The sequence below is a fragment of the Lissotriton vulgaris genome, chromosome 9 (genome assembly GCF_964263255.1).
Source record: "Lissotriton vulgaris chromosome 9, aLisVul1.2, whole genome shotgun sequence".
Taxonomy (NCBI): Eukaryota; Metazoa; Chordata; class Amphibia; order Caudata; family Salamandridae; genus Lissotriton; species Lissotriton vulgaris.
The window spans coordinates 927,141,646-927,160,945 of record NC_141697.1 but is presented as its reverse complement, the minus strand read 5'-3'; the positions used below and the strand labels follow the sequence as shown (position 1 = coordinate 927,160,945).

At 45.8% G+C, this 19,300-nt stretch overlaps 1 protein-coding gene across 1 annotated transcript in view; it reads left to right on the top strand.

Moving 5' to 3' along the window:
* LOC147692541 (alpha-actinin-4) overlaps positions 1-19,300 on the top strand; it is a 335,353-nt gene that overhangs the window by 223,900 nt on the left and 92,153 nt on the right. Inside the window, exon 11 of the mRNA XM_086938767.1 lies at positions 3,567-3,714. Coding sequence (XP_086794893.1) covers positions 3,567-3,714 — 148 coding nt within the window. The remainder of the gene's footprint in view (positions 1-3,566; positions 3,715-19,300) is intronic.

The following is a 19,300-nucleotide window of genomic DNA, read 5'->3' as shown; positions in this document are numbered from 1 at the left end:
TCTCAAGAAGAGGCACAGTGGACCCCTATATGTGATCCACAAGGAGGTAGTCTGGCTCATCAGTAGCTCTTGACAGACCCCCTTGTAACCACCTTCATTAACCCCCAGCCCCTTTCAACAGTACCTGAAATTATTTCAGTGGGAGGAAAAATATCATTCAATCTTCAATCCTGGCCAAGTAGATTTACAGATAAGTGGGAGCTAGACATTGCACCTAATAGATAGTCCATTTAAAAACCCTCTTTACAAATATCAATCATCTCCATTCCAGCTAGCTGATTCAAGAGATCGAATTTTCTTTGAAAACCAGGGGCAAATGAGGTTTTGAAGTAAAGCAATAAAGGTCTTTGTGAATACTATTTCTTTGTAAAGGAGAGAGTCTCAAAGTGAGTTTAGATCCATTCTCTAACAGAAAATGCCGAAATACTGGGTTAGCACTAGATGTCCAGTCTGGCTCATCACAGGCACACTGTGTGAGCAGTAGACCCACAGTCTGCATATTTGTACATGGCAACGCTCTAATGTTTTATGGTCCAAAAACTGAAGGCAATTCTGGCATTTAAACAAAGCTTGTTCTCTTTCTGAGGCCCCCAGAAAAGTGACGGTCACAGAATTCCCTACCTGAATCAGAATTTTGATTATAGTGTGGGATCCCTCAAGGTATATAGTCTCACAGGGTGAAAATGTGCACAGTCAGCATGCTGAAAGTAATGGATGCCCTTCGTGCTCTCATTTCTTTGTTTCCAACACTCCTCCTTAGCAGTCATGATTCAGACACAAAACACAATACCACTGTGTTATCTGAATAGCAGGGAGTTGAGGCACTAACACTTCTAGAGGTAAGCTTATAACATTTGGAATTGCCCCCTTCTTAAAAATGGAATGATTACTTGGTTTATCTTGCAGGCTTAGAAAATGTGATGACAGACCAGCTCAAAAGAACCTCATTAGAACACAAATGGTTCTTCTATAGTGTCTGACCCCCTTCTGGGGTACCTCAGGGCAAGCTAGGGCTGCTGGGCCTCAACCATAGCAGTTTAGGTCTTTTGCCTTGGGTGCATCCTACTATGGCTCTGCAAATTGCGCAGAGTACAACCTCTTCTGCACCTGACTGTGGTAGTAATGGCGAGCTGGCACAGATTTCTCAGAGAGTGTGGTGATACTCAAGGTTAGTAATCATACAATAACTCAATAAAAGAATGTGCAAACCAATCCTTATCTTTGTAGAAGGAAATGTGCTTTAATATGCACTATAATATAATATTACACACTACTACGTATTCACGAAGCAATGCACCTTTCCCTTATCTCTGTTCTTCATCCCTGATCCAGACTCTGGTATTCTTATGGAAGAGTGGTGGTCAGGCAGACAACTGCCCTGGCTACACTGCAGCCCACTGAGTACTCTGCAGCACTCTCCCTTCTTTGGTCATAGAGGATTTGCAACTGGAACAAGCAGTGGAGCAATAAGGTCCCACTTTTAACACCAAAATCAAGCAGATGTGTATCCACAGTCTAACTGCAGAACAAGTAAAGTAGATTCCCCTTTTTAGTGTCCTGTCCAGGCTCTTCACTTTGTAGAGTGATGCTCCTCGCTGCAGGCCTGCTTCCTACTTGAGGCATCCACGACAATGGCACAAAGAGGAGTATTGTGTGTACTTGGCTGTCATCCGCCAAACTGGAGTAATCTGAAAGGGCAAAAGTCTGGCCTCATCAAAAGGTTTCCACACCTTCCATGACAGTCTGCAATCCCACCCCTCTCGCCTACCATTCATCAGCTGACCGGGTTCAACAAGGCGAATTAGCAGCTTCTTGCTAGTAAAATACCTAATCAAGTTTCCTAGTGGAGCCCTGTTTTCACTCTCTCTCTTTAGAATATAGGTTGCCTCTCTCTAACTTCAGAAATGTGAGCAATACACTTTCACTGTCTGGGATAGCAACCCTTACATCCATCTCGTTCAAAGGCCAGGCCAGTGCTGTCTGAAATGAATCCCAAAGGCCATCGTTAGTCTCTCACTTAAACACTCCATGCCTGTACCGTGCACATGAACATGCACAACATGCAGTTGAGATCTTAACATTTGGATCTGGTTAGGGGCCAGTAGACCTCCATGTGACAGATACATTCTGGTTACAAATATAGATTCCCAAAACACAATATGCTGCCACCACTAGTCTGCCTTAAACCCATGACGGGAACAGTAGGTCATTGTTTCATTGAGGACACTGTGTGGTCCTTCAGGTCACACAACACGTCCAAGACCATACTCATGTCGAGGGACAGGACTAGGCCTCTTCATGCATATTAGATTAGAATCCCATGTGTGCCAAAATCAAAAATCTTGATAACCGATGCATGCACTTGGGCAAAGGAACACATTTCTGTCCAAACACATGGTGAAGTAATTGCCTAATTATTTAGTCCTAGGAACTCTCCTAACTGTACCCTATGCCACAAAAAAGAAAATAAAAATTCAAAGGTATGCCATCAAGGTTTCCAGAACTCAACTTAAAGAGAAATGTAATTCCAAATGATTAGCCGAGCTGGCATTTTTCCATGTGTATTCTTTCTTGTTCCTCTCGTTCCAAAAGAGTTATCAAGCTCAAATCAGCAAGACAGGGCTAGTCTGTATCACCGTGTAATGATGGTATCCAGATTTAAAACCCAGACCCTCAGAACATTAGCTAAAGAGCTTTAAATCATAGATCACACATCTCGATTTTTGAGACTGAATAGCTTCCCTTGGCAGTGTTGACTTTGTACTGATCGAGAGAAAGATTTTCCGTGTGCCCAGGAAAGAAGGTGAAGCATAAATTTGTGGAATCTGTATCCTACGTCCGAAAGAACATTGCCAAAGATAATTGATGAATTAAAATGGCTTGTCTTTAATTATTTATCATGGGTGATGTTATTGAGGATTACGCTCCACCTGTGCCCTGTGGATCTGTAATATAGTTTTAAATAAGAGTCTTGCTATAGATCCTTTTTAAATCTGACCCTCAAACGAAGTTCCTAAAAGGCTGCCTGCTTCGCAGAAAAGAATACAACCGCTCCTACAATATTAAAATAGGCATGGTCACTGCTCTAGGGTAGTGCTTTAACTCTATTTAATATGCCTGATTTGACTTTTGGATTATGATAAACTGAATATCTTGCTTCAAGTATGCATGTTTGTGTTGAAAATTAAACCAATTGAAAACACATACTTTAATTTTTTTTTTAAATCCTCGATTGCGCACATGCTCAGAGATATTAAACAGTTCATGAATTAATTTGTAAGATTGCGACAAAGGATCACAAGCAAGCACCTTTCTACCCTATCATGTAGCTGAATATCCGACAAAGAAGTGGTTATTGTTAGAAGTTAGTAATATTTTCACTATGTAAAAAAGGAGGATTGTGACTAGATATCTTTTTTTTGACAATGAGATGTCAGTTTCTTTTGTTTATCTGGAGGCGGTGGGGCATTCTTGCTGATATCTAAAAGATTGGTTGTAACATGTACCTTTATTTATCAGTGTTTAGAGGGATTATAAACATTTTTTTTAAAATAAAAAAATTTCAGGACATTAATGGCTGCTGGCAGCATCTGGAACAGGCAGAGAAGGGCCATGAAGAGTGGCTTCTGTATGAGATTAGAAGATTGGAGAGACTGGACCACTTGGCTGAGAAGTTTCGACAGAAAGCTTCAATCCACGAGGCATGGACGGAGGGTAAGTTCACTACTAGTGCATGGTGGGCAGAATGGGGGCAGGCAGGTCTTGATGATTAATCCTATGTTACATTCTTGTCAGTGATTGTTAGAAGGGAATTCAAAAAAGGCACATGACTTTTAATATAACATTTGTAATTTAGTATCTTATGAGTGACTTTCAGTTAACTGTTCTCTAGCATTGGATGTATGATTTTCTCTTCAACTCTTCAAACAGGTCTTTATTCGATTTGCATCATAAAAGACAATATACATAAAAATGCAGTTCATACAATTTAGTAAATAAGATAATAAATACTTTACAGTTTAAAACAGAATTAAAAAAGGTATTAAATTTAAGCAATGATGTAAAAAGACCCATAATGACCTATAAGCAATACTATGTTACAATTAAAAACACATAAAAGCATATAACATAGGACCTTCATTTTTCAAAATTGCGACTACGTAATGACCAGGCCCAGCTCAGGAATTTTGCTACACCAATAACGATAAGGGGAGTAGTATCAGTTTTTAAGATCCTGATAGCTGCAATAGCAGATCTAGTGCCTAGTGAGCGGCAAACCGGTGTAAGCCAAATTTTTCTGGGTATCGAATACATGGGGCAGCAGAAGAATGTGTTCAATGTTCTCACAGAAAGGACATTTATCACTGCCCCCGAGGACCAGGAGTGCGTTAGCCCCCGCACAGGTAACGAGCCAACTCGTAATTGGTGGTACAATTTACGATCTTTCGGCTTGGTTATTAAGTCCCAATAGGCCTCATATCTAGGGGCATCCTTAATAACCAAACATTCCAAAGACATAATAGGGCCAACAACTAAAGTAGATCTCCTCTCTCCAATCCAGTGCCAGTAAATGTCTTTAAGACCCTTTTTTGATGGGAAGGTAGCACCAGCTGGATCAACCCAAAGCACCTCCAAGCTCAAGTTTATCAGAAGCTTTCTGAGATGAGAGAACCAGGGTACCCGATGGGCCCCTTCAAGCACCCTCACTTCAAGGATAGCCTCGGCAAACAGAGATAATTCTGGTGTAGTCCACAGACGTTGCCAAAACGCCAGTGGTCTATACCGGGCCACATCCTCGATGGGTTTAACTCCCAAATCGAGCTGTAGGGGTATAGAAGGTGTTGATTGTGGGAGCCCAGTTGCCATTCTAAGGAACCTATTCTGAGCCACCCTCAGAGTGGATAAATCACTATAACCCCACAGTTCTGCACCATAGATAGTTGCAGGAATTATCTTGGAGCCATAAATTTTGACCAGCGGGGCCAGGGGTTTAGTCAGAGATTTTGCATGCTCCTTCAATAGGGCTCCCCCCAGTTGGACATGTTTCAGGGCCATAAGATCCAATTGGGGTTTCCAGCTCATATTCTCACTTAGTGTGACACCCAAATATGTAAACACCTCCGTTTGATCCAATATAGCTCCACTCATCGACACCTTGGCCTTCACGGCCTTTGGGCCTCGCAGAACCATAAATTTGGTCTTGCTGACATTCACCTCTAACTCGTGCTCGCTACAGAAACACTCAAAGCGGGCCAGCGCGGACTGTAGGCCCTGCCTCGTTTTAGAGATGATAAGAGTGTCGTCTGCGAACATGAGGAGGGGGATTTTCCTTCCAGCAAGGGAGGGGGCGTCAGTTGGAAAGTTGGAAAAGTACTTGGTCACCCCGTTAATAAACAAAGAGAAAAGGGTGGGGCCAACACACACCCTTGTCTAACCCCCTTTTCGATTTTAAAGCTATCCGTAGTCTCTCCTGGTGCCCCCCATCTTACTTTGGCATAGGTGTTTGAGTGCAGATTGATGAGCAGGGCCACCTGCTCTTTAGGCATGCCCAAATCCATCAAGACTTCCCAGAGCTTATTCCTGGGCACTAGGTCAAACGCGGACCTAAGGTCCACAAAAGCCGCAAACAGAAGACCCCCCCCCCTAGGAAGACCACCTTCCAATAAAGTAACATAAATCTAAATACTTGCTCAAGTGTCCCCATATGTGGCCGAAAACCTGCCTGGAGAGGACTTAAAACATCATAATCAGAGATCCAGCTCTGGATCCTACCCAGAAGAATGCGCGCCACAATCTTTTGTACAGCATCAATAAGGCTAATAGGTCGATAATTAGCAGTTACTGAGCGATCGCCCTTCTTATGGATTGGGAGGATCTCCGCCCCCAACCACAAGTCAGGGACTTTAGCACCCCTTGCCAGAGCATTGGCTAGCAGAACAATATAAGGGACCCATCGATCCTGATCCTGCTTAAACAGATCCGCAGGAATGCAGTCAGGACCTGGTGCTTTACCTCCCGGGACAACCCTTAGCACCGCCCTCACTTCAGAGGCAGTAAAGACCAGGGCATCGTCAAAAGTAATAGGCAGCAGTGTGGCAGGACTAGTGACATTCGCTTTAAATTGGTTACCATAGTACTCAACCCACTCCCTTGGCTCAACACAGTTTGAGGGGACTGTATCCTGTGGGCGATTTCCCCATTTAAGCTGCCGCCAAAATGTGATCATGTTGTTACTCTGATAGTCCTCCAGCAGTTCCCTCCAACGAGCCTCATCCCAGTTCTTTTTGGCGATAGCCTGCGCATTTTTGTAGATATAACCCTACAACTACGGATAGAGCTCTGTACTCTAGTCTTTAATGCTGCATGCAGCGCCTTTTGTGATTCCCTACATGTACTGTCGAACCAGGTAAGGGGTTTCGACCTAGTTCTTCTGTGGCCAGAACACTTAAATAGAGTTTTGAGGTTTAAGAAAAGATCCCTGTGTACTCTGGTAATATTGTCCAAAGAACCGACTCTAGACCAAATCCACTAATTTGAGTCAATGTGTCCCTAAGCAAACTTCTAATCTTTGACATAGCCTCCTCATCTAGGGCTAGTTTAGGCCAACTAACCCTTCTTTCATTATTAGATAGGGAAACCTGGGACAAGCAAAACTCTGCCACAGAGAGCTCAGCAAAGGTGCTATCTTTAATCGATAGAACCAGGGGATTGTGGTCGCTCTCAGGTCTACTTACTACCACCATATCCAGTAAGATGGGCCACATTTCCAGGTTCACCAAGATATAATCAATGCGGGAGCCAGATCTACCATTGTCGAAAGTCTATGCCCCCATCCTATCAGACTTCACTACTGGTGCATGGTGGGCCAGGTGGGCAGAATGGGGGCAGGCAGGTCTTGATGATTAATCCTGTGTTATATTCTTGTCAGTGAATGTTAGAAGGGAATTCAAAAAAGGCACATGACTTTTAATATAACATTTGTAATTTAGTATCTTATGAGTGACTTGCAGTAAACTGTTCTCTAGCATTGGATGTATGATTTTCATTATTTACGAACTATTCTTTTGAAAGCTAGGAATCTGCAAGAATGTGTAATTAGTGCCAACTAAATAGCATGTTAAGTTAAACTGAAACCTATGCTTGATTCCTAGTGACTGGCTGACTACTAAACTTTTCAATACATTTGTGTAATCTGTTAGAATACTTGGAACTGTGCTCATGTTCACTTTACTGAAAACAATGAGAGAAGAACTCATTCTGAGGCCAGCTTCATAATTGATTTGTTTCTCTGGTAGAGTTGTGAACAATGTATCATTTATTTTTGACTAATTTCCTGATTATCCTCACTTTGGACCCAGTGTGACGGTCTGTTTCAGATGAAGGCGCAATTGTTCAGTGTAATCCTAATTTCCAAGCCAAATTAAATGTAATTGTAGTTGTTGTAATTTTGAACCTCTATGCCGGAGGTCCGCTGTGGGCAGAAGTTCAATGAATCCCTTAAATGCTATCTCTATCCCTTGCCTAGCAAAGAAAGATTATAAAGCTGGTAGTCCATCGCTACTACTAGCCACTTTACCTCTTTTGACCAGAGAAGCTGCTCACTTGTCAACAATCCTCTCCATATTATACTGAAATTTGGGAAGATTGGAAAATTGCATCCTGTTTTTGCCAGATAGACTGTTTTTACCATATGGGTAGACAAATGATGAATATCCAGTAGTGGAATTCAGACAAAAATTCACAGATTATGGTAATCTTTTATTCAAGGCCCATGAGACTCCATGGCACCACGCAAACCTAGGATACTCTGCAAATCAGTTACAAAACATTCTGGATATTGATTTTAATTGCATTTGTCATTAACTAACAGAGCATCCGAAGCAACAGCATGGTACTCTTAGATTAAAATCTTCGAAGAAACAGGTCTTCTTTGACCAAAATTAGAACTATTCCAAGGACCTTTTCATACATTGAGACTATTTTAAAGCTACTGAAAATTGTTAGCTCATTCCCAACCTTTTAAATTTGCAAAGGGTTTGAAAGCTAGTCCGGATGACACAATTGTGCCAATGTTAACGAAACTTAATGTTAATAAATTCTCCTCCATTCCAGGCATTAGCAACAGATCTGAAAGACCTGCAAAAAATTTAGAGAGAACCAATAATCTGCTATTTCCTTTTACCAGCAGAGGGCGAAATTATTAATACACAACACCTGAGAAGAACAAGGCTTCTGGTGCCTCTGCACTTCAGTTTACGAGCAAAAATTGCCACTGCTTTTGCCGTCCTCAGTGCTTTTGTACCCTGGTAGTAGGAAAGAAAGCAGGGTTCATACAGAAATGAAGAACAATATCTTCTAGTAAGCTCAACCTTTTCACATGGCAAGACAGGTGTCACACATTTTCATACCAAAGCATAATTCGATGAAAAATTACCCTTACATTGGCAAACAATGGGTGTTTTCCCCCTTTTTGGTACAGAAGTGAATAAGTTGGAGTCCTGTGTTTGAGTGTCAGAAGCTGAGTGAAGTATCTAAGAAAGATTCTATGTTTTAAGCATATGGGCATACTCTTTCCCTTTACTATGAATGTTCATTCAGCTACAGCGCAGAAAATACTTCTACATAAGGACTTAAATGAGAATTTACACTTCATGGTACTTTCATATGACAATGCATTGACTTAGAGTGTTTACAAAATGCCTCAACGCATGTCATGGGCCACCTAGAACAGTGTATCGTGGTAAGGCGACTGACTTCTGCAGAGTGCAACTGTCTGCATTTAAGGCTAATGCTGATAGCAGTGCTGAAGTTTTTTTCAAGTTTGTTTGTTAGTAAGCCATACCGAATCTGATGTGACCATGCAGGTGGCTTCTGATCTTATCAGTGAACCAGTATGCTCAGCTGGGACTAGTAAAGCCATAATTTGCTATATTCCCCTTAATCTCAATTTCAAGAACATTGCAACTGCCCAGCTACTTCATTCTAACAAACTCCAACTTACTCCTGTGAGTCTGCTGGAAGAGATCTCATCAGGTCTAACCTGCCTGTAACCTATTGATTCAATTTTAGACTCCTTGCATACATGGCGTATCCAGCAATAACACAAGATCTTTGATCCAGTAATTCAACAACTTATCTTATCAATCAAGGACTGTCTGGTCCTTATGTCACTGGAAACTGCCCCATCAGACACACTTGTTTATCACAGCCCTTGTGAACTATTGTTCTATAATTGCCTTCCCCCTTCACTGGCCTGAATGTTAGAAAAGGCTGATGCTTTGTGCAATATTTTCCTGTTCAGACATCTTTACTATGAACTCGTCACTGTTAGACATTATTTTCTCTAATAAGCTTCTTTAGGTGGGTAGTTTTTTATACCCAGCACCTAGAGATTGCGGGCAGGTGGGTGAGAGTTGTACCAATACTGTCACTCACAATATTGCTTACAGCTCAACTTCTGGATGGTGTTCCCATCAGGCCTTGTGCCTTGGTCAACACTCTGTAGCTTGACCAAAACACTGAACCCATGTGTGACAACTCCCTCTGGTCTTCTACAGCGTACCCTAGCTTGAGCTGAAGATGCCTTTATATTGCATAACTTGAATGCCTTACTTGCCATGTAGCTGCCTGATGTAATTTGCAGATCACCACCTGCCCATACCTACTTTAAGTATTTCCATTCAATTTTTGCAACTTTGCAGCTTTTATCTGTTGTGCTTGTGCTAAATCGCCCACCAGTTTCTCTCCTCTTATCAATCAGCAAGGCGAGTGTCAGCAGCTGAAACTGTTATCTTGCCTCTTAGGTAGTAAGAGACCTATAGAATCGGTGAAAAAGGAGAAAGGGCAGCAAAATGTGGCTCTGTGGCTTCTTGTAATACTGCATGACTCTGTGCTTTCAGCTGGCTCGCTTCTTATCTCTTGGAGTCACCAATTGAGCCTGTGGCTTAAACCCTATGTTTGAGGCATGTGAGCTGTAGATCACATACTCTGCATAGCCTGCCATCTAGTGTTGAGTCTAGATGTTTGCGCTTTTTGTTTTTGTTCGAAGAAGTCTTTTCCAGTCAGGAGTAGGTGACTCCTTTCGGTGATGGTGTGCATGGGCATTGAATCGATTGTTAGATTGTTTTTTTCAGCCATCGGTTTCGGATGTGAATTGCTGCGACCCGGTTCTGATAGACATCTAGCCGCAGATTCCTTCACGTAGAATTATCCCACGGCTTGAGACTTGTTTCGGAAAACTTTTTGTTCGCGCACGTGACTTCACTGAGGTCACATAAGTCCCACCCCGGTGCGCCTACGTCAGTTTTTTTCTTTTCCGCGTGCAATGCGGATCTGGATCGTGCTCTGGCCTGTTTAGGCCCCTTTTTTCCCTTTACGCTATTGCGTGTGTGTGTGGACAGTGTGCGAATGCCTTCAGGCTTTAAGACGTGCTAGTCTTGTGGATGCCTGATGTCTGCGACAGACCCTCACCTCACCTGCCTATGGTGTTTGGGGGAACACCATGACTCCACTGATTGTGAGGCGTGCCAGCAGATGAAACCGAAGTCCCGGCGGGAGCGCCGGATGAAACTTCTTTCGGCCCGCATGTCTGGGTCAGTGTCATCACCCCACCCGGCCCCTGCGGAGGGTTCTCGAACCCACTACTTACCTCATCAATATCGCTGCTCTTCGAGGTCACAGGAGCATCGCTATCCTGTCGGTAAGTGTCGCAGTTTGTCCCCCAGGGTCGGTTTCCTCCCTGTTGGGGGCATGGGCTTTCGGCCTGTGTTGCGGCCCCGCGTGTCGTCCCCTCTCCACCGTTTCCCAGTGTGGGGGCGATAAGAGCCCAGATGGAGACATATGCGGTGGTTTTGCAGGCCTCTCTGGCTTCTTCTCCTTCCCTTCCTGGGACTTCAGCTGATCCCTTGCTTTGTGCTTGGCCCTCCGTGGCATGGCCGGCGGCATGGCCGGCGGCTCGGCCCTGGTGCCGACTGGCTCGGATCTAGGCTTGGAGGATGTGATGCCATTGGAGTGCGCCCTTCGGGGGTCCATTCTTCGGACCAGTGCGCCTCTGCTACGCTGCAAACGCCCGCTGGAGTGCCTGTGGTGTCTCAGGAGGTTGCGGGGCTCGGGTCGCACCCCCAAGCCCCTCTCGGTCCTCTGGACAGGAGGCAATCTTGTCTGAGGCCGAGCTGACGCCGCTTCGGCGCTGGCATCTGCTGACCCTGGTGGCGCCACAGGGGTCGGCGGAGGGCCCCTCTCGTCCCGTCACAGGTCGAGGCTGACTGGGGACTCCTTGTCCCTCCCCAGGTCCCTCTCGTTCCTCCATGCAGGCGGCTGCCTCGTCGGAGGTTAGTCCGGCGCCGCTCCTTCGCCACCTCGGCTCTGGCCCAGCCCCTGTCTCCTGCGCCGAGCGCTGTGGCAGAGGTCGTTCGGGCGTCTCCCCTGGCGTCGGACGACGATGTTCTGCCTCAGATTGCGGACTCTATGGTACCCGGACGGCGTTGGGTCGTTGCCTCATCCTCGGACGCCTCTTCTCCGGAGGTTTGGCGCTTGTTGGTGTCATCCTCCCCAGAGACGGGCAGATGCGTCGTGGCTTTTTCCCCGGCGTCGGCTAAGGGCGGCTCCACGCCGTCTCCGTGGCCTTCACCAGAGGAGCCACAGGTCCCCCACTCCTCGGTCTCTTCTTTCAGGACCTGGCCTTTTCTCCCTCCGGTTGGCTTGGGGGATGGCCATCTTAGCTTGCAGCCGTCACCTACTGAGGAGCTGCTTTCCCCTCCGCGAGGCCCTAAGGAGGCGGGTGCAGCCTTCACTTGCGCTGTTTCGACGGCTGTTGGAATTTTACACATGGGTCCAGCTACCCAGTTCCCCGTGGACCATCTTCTGGAGGTTTTCCATCAGGGCTCTGGTGGTTGGGAGCTGCTGCTTTCCTTCAAGGGTTCTCTCCATTCTTCTCTCTCTTTCCCTCCACCCCTCTATCTGGGGCCCCCTTTTGCAGAATGCCTTTCCTTCTCTACCGACGCTGTTTGCCCCGTCCTGGGAGGCCTGCTGGCTGGACTCCTGGGGGCGTAATGTGTTCGCCTCAACCAGTGCGGCTCTGCGGACCTTTAACACGCTGTGTGTCCTTGCTAGGGCCACTTCTTGTTTGTGGGACTCGGCGGTGCCTGTGTTGATCTGAGGCATCATGCGCTGATGGCTGGGAGCTTGCGGTGTTTATTCTTCGTTCCGCTCTGGACATCTCGGAGGTGCTGGGTCGTGCCATGGCTTCTTCGGTTGCTCTTTGTCGCCATGCCTGGCTTCGAGACAGTGTGTTCCCGGAGAATGTTCGGGAACTGCTTTTGGACCTTTCCTTTGATGGTGCTCTTTTGCTCCACGCCCTTGCGGACTCGGCCATTCAGAGGTTCTTGGCGGGGCTCCGTCCTCCTCCTCCTCCTCCTCCTCCTCCTCCTCCTTCTCCCCCTCAGTGAACTGTGACTTGATCTGGTTCTTGGAGGTGTTCTTTCGTGGGGGCAGGTCGCCCCAGTTGTGTTTGTGCTTCATGGCCACTCGAGTCCTCATTATTGGGACTGTGGCTCTGTTGGCCGCTGACCAGCACTTCTTGACGGTTTGTTTTTGCTTTGAGTTTTCTACACCATGCTGGCCCTGAGACTAGGCCTGCGGTTTTTCTCTCTGGCTGCTTGACAAGCCTTCTGTGGGTTTTTCCAAAGGTTTTTCCTGTTGCCCTCTGCTTTGGACGTTTGTTCCCAAGAGGTTCCCAGGTTTTGGGACGTAACATGCCCTATGTGTGGCAGTGGTAGCTGTTATATAGCTCTGTTATGCGCTGGGGAGTTGTTTGCCTTTGGGCCTCTGTGCTCCGTGGCGTTAAGGTATGTTGCAGATGCAATCCTCTTGCTGATGGCTTGAGTTCAGCCCCAGGGTGTCCTTCTCCGGGGTCACTGCGCTGTTCGCCTGGTCTGACCTGCTGTAGGCAGCCCCGCGTCTTGGTTCTGCCCGGTTCCACATCCTCTGGACTATGGGTGCAGACTCCTCCCTGGAGCGTGTCCGGACCCCTCTCACCTTCTTGCTCTTGGTTGTCAGCTGATGTCTGACTTGCCCTGAGTAAATCCTTCCGTGGTGCTCTCAGAGTCGGGCTGCACTTGCTGGTGCTGACCTGCTGTTTTTCTGCACCGTTGTGCCTTACTGGCGCTTTGATGGGACAGCCTTCCTTGCCTTGTCCGCTTCTTCCAGTGGGCCTTGCACTCAGTTCTTCCTCTCCTCCCTGTGGGGGACATGGTCCCTGAGTTCTTGTTCCCTTTCGGGTACCGTCTATCCCTGCAGGGCGCGTGACTGTTCTTTCTGGGGGTCCTTGAGCTGCCCTTTTCGGCGTCGGGGGGGCTGCGCGGATGGCCATCTTGGTGCTGGTAGGGTTGCTGTTCAGGGCTATGCTCTGTTCCTTATTCTTTTTCCCTGCTTGGGGTACTGACGTGTTTAGCACTGCTTCTTCTGGGGTTGTTCCCTACCATCGCCTTTTTACTCTTTCGCACACTGTTCCTATATTCTCACAGTTTTGTCTGATGGCGCTGCGTTGTCGCGCAGAAAAAGTTCTCCAAAGAAAACTGATGTAAGCGCGATGGGGTGGGACTTATGTGACCTCGCTTACGTCACAGGCACAGACGACATAGGGTATCCATTTGTCGTTCCTTTTACAGGGGTGGCTCCAAAAAGATTTCCACAGATAATCCCTCCTCCTCTTACAAGGACAACAACCAATCGCCATCATCAAGAGGCTATTTTAGATGTGGGTTTAGAGGACCAGCGGTAAGGGAAGAGACAGAGGCAACTCAACATGCACTTCCCCCGCAAACAAGAAGCAGTGACTTCTTTCCGCTACCCCCCTATCATTCCACTCCTGTCTGGGGACGTCTATCCCTGTTTCTACCTGTCTGAAATACAATCACCTCAGTCGAATGGGTTCAACAAACTATCCAAAATGGTTACTGCCTGGAACTTACAGACACTCCCCCAAACATTCTTCCAAGATCACACACAATGTCACAAGAACATCTCCACCTTCTCAAGCAAGAAGTTCTCTCTCTGTTAGAAAAAGGAGCTATAGAACCAGTCCCATTACAATATCAAGGGGCCGGTGTATACTCCCTGTACTTAATTTCAAAGAAGGACAACTCTCTCAGGCCTATACTAGATCTCAGAGAACTAAATCTATACATTCAGTCAGACCACTTTCGTATGGTGACGTTCCAAAAAGTGCTCCTGCTCCTTCAGCAAGGCGACTTTCTGTCCACTCTGGACTTAAAGGATGCCTATTTCCATATACCAATACACCCTGCTTAATGCAAATACCCAAGATTCGGGGTAGCGGGCCAGCAATATCAATTCGAGGTACTTCCATTCGGAGTAACTACTGCACCCAAGGTTTTCACCAAATGTCTGGCAGTAGTTGCAGCTCCTCTACGATGACAACACATTCATGTCTTCCCATACTTGGACGACTGGCTCATAAAAGCCAGCTCGCAACAAAGCTGTCTACGTCACACTCACCAAACAGTACAGTTGCTCTACGATCTTGAATTCACAGTAAATCTGTCCAAGTCCCATCTCCAACCATACAACACGCAAGCGTATTTGAGAGCCACTATAGATACACAAAAGGCTCTGGCCTACCCCAATCTGGTCAAAGTCCGCAATATGCAGACGCTACTCTCGGTTTCAGCCTCTACACTCATTGCCAGGTCAAGTGTTCATGCAGTTACTAGCGATGATGGCATCTTTCATCCTAATAGTCCCTTACACAAGACTTCAAATGCGTCCCCTGCAGGAATGCTTAGCAAGTCTGTGGAACCAGGCTCAGGGTCTGTTCTCAGATCTACTGTTGGTAGAAGGCCACACCCATCGCTCTCTGCAGTGGTGGAATCAACAAAACCTTTCAAAAGGGCAGCCCTTCATCAACCCAGTTCCACAGATAGTGCGAACAGCAGACTCATCCCTCCCTAGTTGGGGAGCTCATCTCCAAACACACACAAGTCAGGGCATGTGGAACTTGCAACAAAAGCAGCTTTACATAAATAATCTAGAGCTGCCAGCAATTTTTCTAGCTCTCAGAGCGTTTCAAGTTCATCTAGTAGGCGAAGCTCTCATGATTTGTCCAAAAATGACAGCAATGTACTACATACAGAAACATGGGGTATACACACTCCAGCTGTCACAACTAGCTCAGACCATCTGGAGATGGACAATACATCACAAAATGTGTTTCCTCGCAGAACATCTGCCAGGAGTTAACAATCAGATTGCAGATCTGCTCAGTTGTCAAAGACGACCGATCCACAAATGGGGACTCAACCCTCAAGTTCTCCTCCCATTCTTTCAGATGTGGGGCTTCCCATACATGGATCTGTTTGCCACAAACCTAAACGCAAAATGCAGAAGCTTCGCATCCAGGTCCCCACACCCATTGTCCAGATGCAATGCACTATGGATGAATTGGTCCGGGATATTTGCCTACCCTTTTCCGCCTCTCCCACTCATTCCATTAGTGGTTCGGAAACTCAGGCGTCCCTGACACTAATCCTAGTTATCTCCCACATGGGCCCGTCAACCCTAGTTCACAACTCTGTTAGAGCTCTCATCTCAATAGTTTCTCACCAAAAACTACATATTACTTCCAATCTCTTCACGCAGAGCCATGGAGAGAAGAAATCCAGATCCCAGTCATCTCAACCATTCGATCTGGCACCTGAAGTCTTAGAGTTTGGCTACCTCAATCTCCCGCCAGACTGCACGAGTATCATCAAAGAGGCTAGACGTCCTACCACAAGAGCTTGCTTTGTAGCAGAGGGAGGAAGCGATTTGTCATATACTGTATTACCAATCAGATCAACCCGCTTGATGCTTCAGTTCAAAATATTATATGCTATTTATTACATCTGCTGCATTCAAATTTAGCGTACACATCCATACGCTTACATCTTGCTGCTTCTGTCTCTCTTCAGAGTGCCTGTCATTAAAGGATTTATGGAGGGACTTAAAAGAGTAATTCCCCCACGATTTCCACCTGTGCTAGTGTGGAATCTCAACATTGTCCTCACCAGACTGATGGGTCCACCCTTTGAGCCAATTCACAGATGTGAGCTGCAATTTCTTCCTTGGAAGGTAACTTTCCTCATAGCCATCACATCACTGAGGAGAGTAGGTGAGCTTCAGGCACTAACCATAGAAGAACCATTTTTTACAAGTACACCAAAATAAAGTGGTTCTTCAGACCAACTCTAAATTTCTACCCAAGGTCATTTCTGCCTTTCATATCGACCAATCTGTTGAGTTGCTTGTGTTCTTCCCTCAACCAGATTCTGTAGCAGAATGTACTTTACACACTCTAAATGTGAAAAGAGCAATACTCTACTATATAGAAAGGATACAACCTTTCCGTAAGATGAAACAACTATTTGTGGCTTTTGCTCCACCACATAAATGCAATCCCATATGCAAATCCGGTATTTCACGGTGGATAGTCTAATTCATTCAAGCATGCTAGGCAAAAGCAAAACTAACATTGGCAATTCCCCCTAGAGTGCACTCTACATACAATCTAGTGGCTTCTGTGGCATTCTTAGGAAATATACCCTTAGATGACATTTGCAAAGCTGCAACATGGTCTACACCTCACACATTCACGAAACACTATTGTGGAGATATGCTAACAAACAGCAAGCTAGTGTGGTCTAAGCAGTTTTATGTACACTATTTCAAAATACTGCAACAGCTACAGGTTAGCCACCGCTTTGGGAGATCACATGCTTTGCATAGACTATATAGCAGTGATCTACAGCTCACATGCCTCAAACGGAAAATACTACTTACCCAGTATGCATCTGTTGGTATGTAGAGCTGTAGATTGACATGCACCCACCCGCCTCCCCGGGTACCTATACCTGTTGCAGTGACATCTTACTGAGATACGTATATATATATATATATATATATATATATGGACATTTTTTTCTACTACTCTGTCTAACTCGATTATGATCCTCTGCGGGGAAACAATCTAACAAAGGAGTTGATGTACTTGCACACTATCACCGGAAGGAGGAGTCACCAACTTTGTGACTGGAGAAGACTTCTTCGGACAAAAACAAAGTACAAACATCCAGAACCAGCACTAGATGGCAGGCTATACAAAGCATGTGAATCTACAGCTCTACATGCCAAGAACAGATGCATACTGGGTAAGTAGCATTTACCTTACTGTGTAATCATTTGTCTCTGAGCTTCAGCTTGGCTGCTCTGCTTGGCATGGTATCCTGTATACAGACTAGTGTTTATAAAAATGTATTTGTGGTTGGTGCTATCCAGGCTTACCCGGGACTAAAACAAGTTATATATACTTCCTAATTTCCTTAATCCACTGGTGCTACCCTGCATACATCAACATGCTTATTACAGAAAACACAGGTAAGAGCTCAGTGGGTAATAGGCCACACTTGAGCTTAGCGGTTCTCTTGAAAAATGAGTGAACTTCTGTAAAGCATGTATGATGGGCCTCAGACACACAAAAGGTGATGGGAGGAATACCAGCAAATTGTTAAAACCACTGGCAGTCATTCTGTGTAGCATTCATACTCAACATTTTTCACCCATTGTGTAACTCTAGACTGAGCTTCCACCTTAAGGAAAAATCATTACTGACCCTGGGCACAGCCCATCCTCAACTGCTAGGTATGGCCCCCTTCAGAAGGCACACAAGCAACCTCTGGTAGGTTTTCGTCCTATTAAGCCTAGTCAGTGAGCTATGTCTTGGATCCTGTGGCACGCTGCGTGAAGGACCCTCATATGGGCATATGCTTGACCACTTCAAGCTTACTAACAGTCTCCAAAAAGGTGATGTAAACAATACTTGTAAATAGTCTAAACCACTGACATGTCACTCTGAGTGGCATTACAGCCCATAGTTGTTGCCCCCTCTCACTTAAGCCAGAGGCCTGCCTTTTACATATCGGTATTGACCTTTCTCCATATGGTAACAGTCCACTCTGAACTGCTAGCTGGGGCCGCCTCAAGATGAGAGCAAAAGCAAGTGTATCTGTTCTCTTCTGGAGGGCTCCATTTCTGGCAGTTTGGAATGGACTGCTCCTGTTACGAACAAGCGGAGTACAGATTTGCAAGCATTTCTCCCATCACCTTTCGTCTGATTGTTGGGCAAGCTCTCTCAGCCCCAAGTTCTAGCAAGGATTCTGATGTCCCCTCATACATATGTTCACAGCAACAAGTAGACACCTTTTGGATGCCTTCGGTAGTGTCCAAGACCTCAGCCATGGGAGTTGGAAAATGAACAACCTGTATAGAGGATACGCTCTTTAGATTCTGCACAAAGTCCCATCACAAGTTCACCCAGAAAGACTGCCAGAAAATGTGTAAGCTTTGTCTGCTGAAAGACCATAGTTTAAAGTGATGTCAACCGTGCACTGAATTTCTGCCCAAGACCCCAAAGCAGGGGTCTCCAAACCCGTCCTGGAGGGCCAGATCCATGCCAGATTTTTTGGATATCCCCATTGAGATACATGTAGTAATTTTAAAAATCTGGCATGGATCCGGCCCTCCAGGACTGGTTTGGAGACCCCTGCCCTAAAGACTAGTGTGAAACAAAGGGGGGCATACTAGGCCATGGCACCGTCTCAGCAGAATCTTTGTTCCAAGACCTGGGGCTGATGAGAGGTGAGGAAAAGGCAGAAAAAGTAGAACTGGCACAAGTGGAAGGCTCTGACGCAAGGAAGGTGTCTTGGTTGAGTGATAGCTGCCATAGAGGGCGTCAAAGGAGAGCAACACAAAACGGCACCTCTTAATACCACATGAGTGCAGTGGAGCTGAGCTGAAATCCTCAGACTCGAAGTCCTTGAAGGCTGCCCTTGGCCAAAAACACTGGCCATCGAGGGGGAAGCAAAAGCAAACAAAGGACCCATCGGGTCAGAGTTGAAAGACCTTGTTGGCACTAGCGCCTTGAACTGGCCTCAATTCTGAAAGGCAATAAAGATCATGGGAGGGTCAAGAAATCTCATGAGCATGTTCAGCAAAAAGAAATACTTCGACTCTGAATACTAAAAAGTTCTAAATGTTGAAAGAAAGAAACTCAACTTTAAAGCTGAATTTGAAGCGCTTGTGAAGTGGAATGAGTTTTTCAATGACTCCTTTTAAAGCCTTTCATATCCCTCTGATGGAAGAAGAGCACACATAGCTGGTGCTCTGCCCACTTTACAACCCCAAGAGGAAGCATTATTTTAATATGAATAGAAAATGGAATTGGGATTGTTTGAGCAACACACTGGAA